The sequence below is a fragment of the Haliotis cracherodii genome, unplaced genomic scaffold (assembly GCF_022045235.1).
Source record: "Haliotis cracherodii isolate W230 unplaced genomic scaffold, xgHalCrac1.p SCAF_5, whole genome shotgun sequence".
In the NCBI taxonomy this organism is placed as follows: Eukaryota; Metazoa; Mollusca; class Gastropoda; order Lepetellida; family Haliotidae; genus Haliotis; species Haliotis cracherodii.
Genome location: NW_027266308.1, coordinates 2,857,911 through 2,868,436, shown reverse-complemented (window position 1 = coordinate 2,868,436; position 10,526 = coordinate 2,857,911). Strand labels below are relative to the sequence as shown.

Here is a 10,526-nt window from a genome sequence, read left to right as displayed (position 1 = left end):
CGTACTTGTCAAGATAATACTGCACTTGTTTGTACAATAGGGTTGCAGCTTTGGGCAAGTGAAATGTTGCAGAATTTGAGAAATTGTTGCAACCATATTTATTTTTTACAAAAGGGAAAATGTTGCTCACATAGCTATGTTAAATCAACAGTATTCTATGGAAATGCAATATGTGTGTGTGTACGCTGTGTTCGTTTAGCTTTTTTTACTACAATATGTCCTTTTTTGGACATTACATGAGAATGTTCATACGTGGGGCTAAAGGCTTTTAGTGCGGTTTTTCAAATCTTTGAATAAAATCTCTTCTAGTCCGAGTGCTGTTGTTATTTATTTAGTTAATGACATTATGATATTGAAAGTATCATAACAGACTCAAAATCTGTTATATTGATTAAATTATCAATTGAAGCAGTTTTCAAAATAGATCCTGAAACGATAAAACATATTCTTAGTGGTCTTCTAGATCGCACAGTAAGTTAGAGTTACCTCCCTCAACCACGTTGCTTCCTATTTCGTTTAGTTGCACCATACAGCGAACTTTGGTGAATAAGTAACAGTCTTAAAGAACATGAGTTTTGCGAAATACAAGAAACTGATTGAGGAGGGAGACACGGTTATACTGTACCTAAGTTTCAATAACTTGATCCCAATCACGGTCAAGAGCGGACAAACTCACCAGAACAAGTATGGAGCCCTGAAGCATTCGGAAATGATCGGGGTGGCTTACGGAAGTAAGGTAAAGAAATTAGACTTACAATGGAACTCGGAATCAGGCTAAAGGAGACCCGTGATCACATTTGTTTCCGAAAAAGAAACAAATTGGGAAAACGGACACAGGACATATATAAACAGCTGATAAACAACATGAACTGTTCCGAGGAAAGACTTCCGCCCGTAATACCGGGGAGCAGCCTAAAACGACACCTCAGCAAAACGTCACCGATTTCTCTGGCGAAAACGGCACCGCATTTGGTGAAAACGCTACTATGTGTCGGGCGAAAACGGCATCTCTATTTTCAATAACGATAAGAACGATTTATGTAGTAGTATATATGGTTATTTGATGTATTTGCGATTGTCATCTCAATATGGTCACAGTTGTCGCACGATACAGCATGTTGATTTTTTTCAGTAAAATTGAGTAAAGGTACTTAAAACTTCAAAGCATATATAATTTTTTACAATAAGTTAGTTGCGCTTCCCAATCAGAGTTGGCGAGTAAATTCGAGTAGAGGCTAATTCCTAATGTCAACTTGTTTGAACATTTCAAAATTATTTGTGTTTGTAAGTGACGATCGATGTGAGTTTAATTTTATTTATTTTACTTCAAAGCATGTTATGTTTTCACAATAAGTTGAGTTGCATATATTCTAATTTGGAATATAGTTGGAGTAGAGACTAATTTCTAATGTAAAATTGTTTCAACATTTGACAATTGGTGTTTGCAAGTGACCATATGAGTTTAATTTCATTTATTTCAGTACCAAGGTTAAAAAAAAATAAGGTGTCATTTTCGCCAGGCAATAGTAGCCGTTTTCGCTTGAGGCCAGGTGATGTTTTCACCAATGGGTGATGTTATGCTGTTTTAGCTATAACCCGTAATACCGCAATCCCAATCCAAAAGTTATATATACTTAGGGTGGGTGGGATGACACGGACAGAATCCTTACCACTCCAAAGCTACAACACAAGGCAGGTTTCAGTAACTTGTTGTATTTTGTATCTTGGATCTTTAATCAGTTTTACATTTCCTACTGACAGAATTTTCTTTATGAAAATAGTAAGTTGTTCACTAACTTCAAGATGTTGAATTAACTAGTGTTGTAGTCATGATAACAGCTTCCACAAATCCTACACTGCACCAGTTTGTTATGTTTGTAGATAAATCTGAAGAAGGGCTATGTGTACGTTCTGCACCCAACCCCAGAACTATGGACGCAGACTGTTCCACATCGCACCCAGATCCTCTACACCACAGACATCAGTATGATCTTGACACAGCTCGACCTTCGACCCGGCAGTGTTGTTGTTGAATCTGGTAAGGAATGTATTAAATACTTGGTTATAATACAAAGTGTTGCATCGTGACACGCTGTGGTTCTGTATGGTTAGATATATGTTGTCACAATATTATAGATGTATATGCAACATTTCAGTACAGTTGTTGGAATCTGTCAATTCCGTATAAGTAACTATACCATGTGTACAATTGCCAGGCAACAAAAGAACATGCTGAAAAAAAGAGGGTTATTTGTCTTTAAAATCTAAAATAACTGAAAAATCTGCCCTGGCCTGGTCTTCTGTGCAGAGTTGCTTCCCTTAGTCATGCCAAGACTGATGATCGCATCTTCCCAAGACCAGTAAGTTTACTGACTTTACAAGTCCAGTTTCCACCCTAGGCTGGGATTTCTGGGCTCGACCGTAGCGCTATCAGTGGCTATTACGAGTTATGTCCCTTCTATGCCTCTCCTATGGACCAGTCAGTTTCCACCGCTCCTATCACTTGCATTTGCTTCAAACAAAATGGCGGCGCCTTGTCAAGACAATCTGATCAATAGTCAAAATTTATACTGAGATAAAACAGGTCTTACATCACAAAGTGCATCAAATCACATGAGCACCTTGATTAAAAACATGAAAAGATTTGAAAAATATGTGTAGACAACAAGTTGGCGGTGCACATGCTTTGCAAATCCTGCAATCGAGCAAAATCTGCATCACAGTTAACAAACAGGATATTTTTTTTGTTGCGTGATTTTGATTGGACTCTTCATAGACTTGTTAGTCCAGCCAAAATGCAACTGGACTTTTATAGTCAGTTAACTCCCTTGCCTCAGGAAGATGGATAATTGTGGTGGGGATGTAACTCCAACATTAAACAGCATCATAAGATATTTTTGTTAAATGTGCTCTTAACAATGCTTCAGGAACCAGGAACGACTTTAAACAGCAGTATTTGACCTGTGAAGTTCACACCAAAGGCAGGGGCAAGGATGGCCCAGTCATCTAAGGCACCGTCATTTGCTGTGCAGAGTTGCATCCCTTGGCCACACCAGAAACCTATGATTGTGGGTTCGAATCCCGGTTCACCCCAATTATGTTTCTAGGTTTGTCAGCACCATACCCCTGCTCGTGGGTTTTACTGAAGTGGTAAACGTCTTAGAATAGCATCACTTCGGGATTTTCTCCGACATTAAGCTGACACGCCGTGATTTAACTGGAATACTGTTTAATGCAGTGTTAAACTAAACTCAGTCACTCACAAAAAAGGCTAACAAATTTTGTTCCTCGCTCTCTGCAGGTACTGGTAGTGGGTCCCTGTCACACTCCCTCATCAAGGCAGTGATGCCCACCGGCCATCTCCACACGTTCGAGTTCCACAAAGAACGAGCTGGGCAGGCAGCAGAAGAGTTTAAGGCCCATGGACTCTCGGACTATGTGACGGCCATTCACCGAGATGTCTGTGGGGAGGGCTTTCAGTTGGACCATGTGGCTGATGCTGTTTTTCTGGACCTGCCGTCACCGTGGGAATGTATTGCCAGTGCGAAGCAGGCTTTGAAAAAAGAAGGTAATCCAGACAGAAGAAAGTGTGTTGTGTGAAACAGAGCTCCAAATAACGTTTTGAGCAATTGAGTTTTTTCTCTAGGGTTTCTATTTTAATGGGGTTATTACATTTTTCATTGGGTAACCAATATTTTTTTACTCATCTATTCATCACTCTATTGTGTTTTTCCAAAACTAGTCCACATTTTTAGATTTGTATGCTGAAAAAGCTTCATTGGGCTGTTTTTATACATTGAGTTTTTCATTTAAGGCATGCGTTTCTGTATGGGTTTGGAATATTTTTTGGTGGGTATTTTTCGCAAATACGCTGCTTATCTGTAACTCTTGAGAAGGGTCTAGGTCAAAGTAAATACTGTAAATCTTGAAATTAATGCGCCTCCAAATTAATACGACTGCTGACCCCTGGCCAAAAATATGACTAAATATCAATGCAACTCCCCCCATCCTCTTAATCTTACCTTAATCCAACCTTACCTTCATCCAATCAAACAGCAAATAACACTGCTTAACAGCGCTGAGTAGAGCACTTCCGTTAAAACAGTAAACAGTTTTTTCCTAAAACCAACACACAGTTTATATGTTTATTCTGTTTACTGGCATAAAGGAAGTTCCAAGGCAATAAAATAATTGAACCAACAACAGTTCACTGATTGGTATGCAGAGAAGTAGACAACAAACTTGAAGGCAAATGACAAGACAAAGGCTGTAGATCTGAGGAGTGAAGCCTATCTGCTATCCAAATTGTGCAGTGAGGCCGTCTTGATGTTGATAGTCATTTTGGAGGCATAAATATGAAATCTAATCAATGCGAACAAAGACCACTCGCATTTTTCGCATTTAATTCCCACTCGCGTTAATTTGAAGATTTACAGTATGTGATGTTCTTAGATACCTTGAGTATTGTTAGGATAACATTCATCATGTTATCGGCATGTGGAACTAGTGGTGTTTTCAGATGTATGAGTTCACATCAGTACCAAAGATTCTCCTCTACTCTTTGTAGCTTGTGTGTCATTTTGTTTAAAGGCAATGTTTACACGAAAATATAAGCTTAAAACATGCCAACTCCATTTTATTGCAGACGTAAGTGAAATCCAATTGGTTGAAAGGGACCAATGTATGTTTCGTCAAAATCAAGTTTGAAAAAGTCAAAAATAATGGCCAAAATAATTTCAGAGGAGAGACAGATGCTATTTTTTGCCGACAGGTGCAAACATTTTTGGCAATGTTCAAACACTCAAACATGTTTGCAGCTGATGCTGTCTTTGCGTGGAAAAGCATTTTAAAGGTTCAGAATCAGTGTAGGAAAATCTCAAATTTCAGATTGTGTATCGTAAGAAACTTTTTCTGTATTTTCACCAACATCTGTATTTTCCAGGGGGACGACTATGTAATTTCTCTCCGTGTATTGAACAAGTCCAGAAAGCTTGTGAAGCTCTGTCAGAACATGGGTTCAAGGACCTCACAACACTAGAATGCCTCTTGCGGAACTTCGCTGTCAGGTCTGTCAAACTCCCATTGGCTGATCTTGGCCAATCAGAACTTGAGACACCAGACTCTGCTGAATGTGTATCAAACAAGGTGAAGGTCTCAAAGATGGATCACTCTATGGACAAAGAATCTGGTGTCAAGGAAGTAGCTCAGCCTTTTAAGAAAGTGCCCAAATGTGACTTGATTGGGAAAATGACTGAGAAAGACTTTGTTTTCCAGACAGGAGCACCCCCAGTCAACACTCAGGGTCACACAGGCTTCCTGACATTTGCAACATTGTATCCATCGTGAGATTGTATTTCATTGTGGATATCCTCACGCAAAAAACTTCTACCATTGTCAAACAAGGAAACTGATTTTAAAAGTCCAGTTTCCACCCTTGCTGAGCTAGGCTGGAATTTCCAGGCTAGATCGTAGCACCACCAGTGGCTATTACGTGTTACGTCCCTTCTATGTCCCTCCTATTGACCAATCAGATTCCACCTCTCATATCTCTTGCACTTGCTTAAATCAAAATGGCAGCGCCCAGTCAAGACGATCTGATCGATAATGAAGATCTATATTGTGATAAAACAGGTCTTATTTCGCGAAATGCATCAAATCACATAAGCACCTTGATTAAAAACATGAAAAGATTTGGAAAATATCTGTTGACAAATCGGCGGTAAACATGCTTTGAAAATCCTGCAATCAACTGAAATCTGCATTACAGTTTACGAACCGGATTTCTATTTTGTTGAGTGATTGGACTATGCATAGACTCGTTAATCCAGCCAAAATGTAACTCCATAATACCAGCCTAGGTTGACAAGGGTGGAAACTGGATTTTTATAGTCAGTTACCTCCCTTGCCTCGGGAAGATGGTGGCAGTAGGGGAATTCTTAGTTGTATTTAAGAATTGATTTCTATATTTTTCGTGGCTCTGATATTATCGGAGACATACATTGTCCCAGAAAATTCACGAAAAATTGGATATTTTTTCAGTAAAACCTACAAAACCAGTTGTTATTTTTTTAAACTAAAACCATGAGCCTAAATATTTTTTCTAAAAAAACCCTTAAAACAGTGTAGTTTTGTGTCATATTTATGTCTCCGAACAAAATACCAAGTTCTCCCTCCCGTCATTCTGGAATATCAAATGGTCGGTCCCTAAGTAATACACACATACAGGATAACGTCATGTTTGGGTGCATGTCGTCATACCCTGACGGCGTAGATCAGTGCTCATAATATCGATCACTGAACTGTCTTGTCTCGATTATTTATAGGGTGTCGTCATATGCTGAATACTGAGTGCGGCGTTAAACAGAAAGCAAACAATATAGATATACCTAAAAATATTTTCTTGAAATTTAAGCTTCTTTTTGCATTATTTTGCATAATCCTAAATTGATAAAGGCTCAGTCCTTGGCCCACAGGTGGTCAGCTACACACTACAGTCTGCATTAGATGTTGTGTTTGCCTATATTCCACAATTGTTCCACGGAAACAAAACTGGCAAAACAGTTAATAAACTTCTACTCCAAACAGTAATGGTGTATTGTTTTGTTGTTCAAGTATTTTAGAGAAACTTACCTAGAATGAGTGATTATAGTTTTACGCCGCTTTTAGCTATATTCCAGCAATATCACGGCTGGGGACACCAGAAATGGGCTTCACACATTGTACCAATGTCGGGAATCGAACCTGGGTCTTCGGCGTGACGATCGAACGCTTTAACCACTAGACTACCCCACCGCCCCTCTTACCTAGAGCATGGAGAGGACATATATAGTTCACAAGAGGGTGGCTGAAAAGTTCTGAGCCTACTGCCCTTCCATGGAATGGCCTTGACCCATGAACATCAATGTCGAAGACGGCATTGGGTAAACAAAGTACAATGCTGGCTGACGAAATGAGTGTGTTTATTCTATGTTGACAACTGGGATGGCACTCAACGGTTGGTTGGTTGGTTTGTTGTTTAACGCCACACTCAGCAATATTCCAGCTATATGATGGCGGTCTGTAAATAATCAAGCCTGAACCAGATAATCCAGTGACTGACATCATGAGCATCAATTCACGCAATTGGGATCGATGGACATGCAACAACCAAGTAAGAGAGTCTGACCACCCAATCCCGTTAGTCGCCTCTTACGACAAGCATAGTCGCCTTTTATGACAAGCATGGGTTACTGAAGACCTAATCTACTCCGGATCTTTAAGGGTCGGTAATCAATGGACGTGACAGGGATCATCATCCATCGCAATCTCAAGGGCCAGATTTCCAAGGATGACGTTCTTCAACCCATGATGTTACCATTCCTTCGCCAGTAACTGGGTGAGGTGAGGTGAGGTAAATTGGGGTTTAACATCGTGTCCAAGATTATTGCACTTATATAGCAACGTGCATGCACGTGTGTGTGTGTGTGGCTTCTTGTACCAGTCCAGACTGATGCCGATTTATAGTGCTAGCACACTGAGATACCATGCCCCATGAATACCCCACTCAGACACAGTATACTGACTCTGAGCCGACCAGTCCTTGTTTTAGCCCCTTAATGCCGAGCGCCAGACAGGGTAACAACTAGTACCATCTTTTAACATCTTTTGGTATGACGCGGATCGAACCCAGGACCTTCCGCTCTCCGGGCGGACGCTCTACCACTAGACCACGGAGGCGGTCGCCAGCAACTTGGAACACCCTTGGGGCACGACACGCTAGGCCGCACACAGCAAGGGTCGTCCAGGATTTCTTTTCTTCTCACAACGCCGCAGTTCTTCCATGCCCAGTTGTGGTAGCATCAGGATCTTAAGGTCAGGTGTCCTGATCCTCGACAGAACCGTCAACATTTGGAAGCCTCACAGTGGGACGAATGACAACAGATTTCCAATGACGTCGCCAGGCTAATGACATCAATGAGACAGTGCATATGGGCATTTATTATATACTTAAGTGTGAGTTTTCTAAAGAAAGTTATATTTTCATTTCAGTGAACATAACACTTGATAACTCACTGCTTTGAACATAACACTTTGAAGAAACTATTGTCATACATGAGTGACCTCCCATCAAATTGGCTCCCTTTAATGTAAGTGTCTGTCCCATTCACAAATTGATGGCTTCCTTTTCATGTTAGTTCCACAGTGACAAGGCAAAATATGGACAGATGGTCACTTATGGAGTTAATACCGCCTCATTGAACTTGTTATTCTCTTGAAAATGTTCCCTTACAAACTGTAAATTTCTCACTTTACTCGTCAATCGAGACCGTTTGTTTGGAAAGCCTCATTTTTGTTACTTGGCCAGCTTGTATTCTCTCGCTTCCAACAGCAATCTCAAAGTTTTCAAGAAGATTTTTTTGTTAAAGTTGATTTTGTATATAATCATATCTATATGTATGATACAGTATTTTCCTGAGGCATGAGTGTCCAGCAGCCTTTATCAAAGCCTAGTTTCCGACCTTGCCATTTGAAGCCTACTTCTCTTGGGATTGATCGTGGCGCCTCCCCATATAGAACACGAGTTCTGTGATGTGATTTCCAATGTGGTCTCTGTTCTTTTTTTGAATGGATGACCGCCATATTACAAAGGACCTGGTCAATCAGATAACGAAAAGATTCGAGATTTCATCCCTGACAAACTGGCCAATTACAACTGAAATAAGCGGTCAGTTAAAAAACAATGAAGTTTTCACTCAAATATATAACTTGTGCGAGTTGATTGAAAACTTTGAGCTTCAAAATATTTGTCTTCGCTTAATTTTTGGAATAATTTCAGGGCAAATTTTGACAGGTCATCGGTGTGGCCAGAGCAGTGATTGCAATATGGAGAAATCCATTACAGAAAAGCCACCCCTTATGGAGAAATCCATTACAGAAAAGCCACCCCTTATGGAGAAATCTATTACAGAAAAGCCACCCCTTGTGGAGAAATCCATTACAGAAAAGCCGCCCCTTCAATGGAGAAATCCATTACAGAAAAGCCACCCCTTATGGAGAAATCTATTACAGAAAAGCCACCCCTTCAATGGAGAAATCCATTACAGAAAAGCCACCCCTTATGGAGAAATCCATTACAGAAAAGCCACCCCTTATGGAGAAATCCATTACAGAAAAGCCGCCCCTTCAATGGAGAAATCCATTACAGAAAAGCCACCCCTGATGGAGAAATCCATTACAGAAAAGCCACCCCTTCAATGGAGAAATCCATTACAGAAAAGCCACCCCTTCAATGGAGAAATCCATTACAGAAAAGCCACCCCTTGTGGAGAAATCCATTACAGAAAAGCCACCCCTTGTGGAGAAATCCATTACAGAAAAGCCACCCCTTCAATGGAGAAATCCATTACAGAAAAGCCACCCCTTATGGAGAAATCCATTACAGAAAAGCCACCCCTGATGGAGAAATCCATTACAGAAAAGCCACCCCTTATGGAGAAATCTATTACAGAAAAGCCACCCCTTGTGGAGAAATCCATTACAGAAAAGCCACCCCTTCAATGGAGAAATCCATTACAGAAAAGCCACCCCTTATGGAGAAATCCATTACAGAAAAGCCACCCTGATGGAGAAATCCATTACAGAAAAGCCACCCCTTATGGAGAAATCTATTACAGAAAAGCCACCCCTTATGGAGAAATCTATTACAGAAAAGCCACCCTGATGGAGAAATCCATTACAGAAAAGCCACCCCTTGTGGCGAAATCAATTACAGAAAAGCCACCCTGTTGCACTTACAACATTAATGTACACATATTTACTTTGTATGGGCTTCTGAGTTGATGCTGTGTTTATTTTCATGTACTTAAGGAAGTACTTTCTTATGTTAGAGGTGTTGAATATTTTGATGTTTGTAATGCATGTAAAACATGTGAAAAAAAGGGAAAAGAAAAGTATGTCTAGGTTGCGTTGTATGGGTGCGACTCGAACCAGTGTTGCGTGCACGTTGACATTCACGACGTCATTAATGAACAGTCAATTAGAGTTGTGGTTCTTTGTGAGCAAGCGCGATAACCGTACTTGCGTGGTGGGCATAATGCCGGTTTTCTTTGCTGATGAAGGGGAAAATTTGTAAGTTTACAGCTGATGTTAATCATTATTGATGATGACTCATTACAGTTAGCGTTCATTCATACATGTATGTAGCAGATAAATACGCCTTATTCGGCGCTGTATGGACAGGAAGTTATTTTATCATGCTTGTGTCTTGACTGCTTCAGACTTGAATAAACAAGAAACATTCAAGACCCCTTCGATTTGTTCCTTTACCTCGCCAAATTCAAGTAAATTCCTCGATCAGCAGTCAACCATGGAGGAAAAGGAACAGCTTGAGAGGGCGAGAAGAAACCGGAAAGGAAAACTGACGCTGGCCATGAAAGAACTGATCGACGAGGTGCGACTGGAAGAGACAGACGTGGCTGAACTGCGAAGACTGATGTTAAAGGTTGATCAAAGGATGGAACCTGTGGAAGAGGCTCACGATAGACTGT

The 10,526-nt window shown here is 40.4% G+C and overlaps 1 protein-coding gene across 1 annotated transcript; it reads left to right on the top strand.

Annotated features, from left to right (window-relative positions):
• Positions 1 to 502: 502 nt before the first annotated feature.
• Positions 503 to 6,577, top strand: LOC139442779 (tRNA (adenine(58)-N(1))-methyltransferase catalytic subunit TRMT61A-like). The gene is made up of 4 exons (XM_071223671.1): positions 503 to 736; positions 1,882 to 2,038; positions 3,302 to 3,568; positions 4,943 to 6,577. Exons 1-4 carry the CDS (start codon positions 569 to 571, stop codon positions 5,344 to 5,346), a joined length of 996 nt encoding a protein of 331 aa, XP_071079772.1. The 5' UTR covers positions 503 to 568; the 3' UTR covers positions 5,347 to 6,577.
• Positions 6,578 to 10,526: the final 3,949 nt, after the last annotated feature.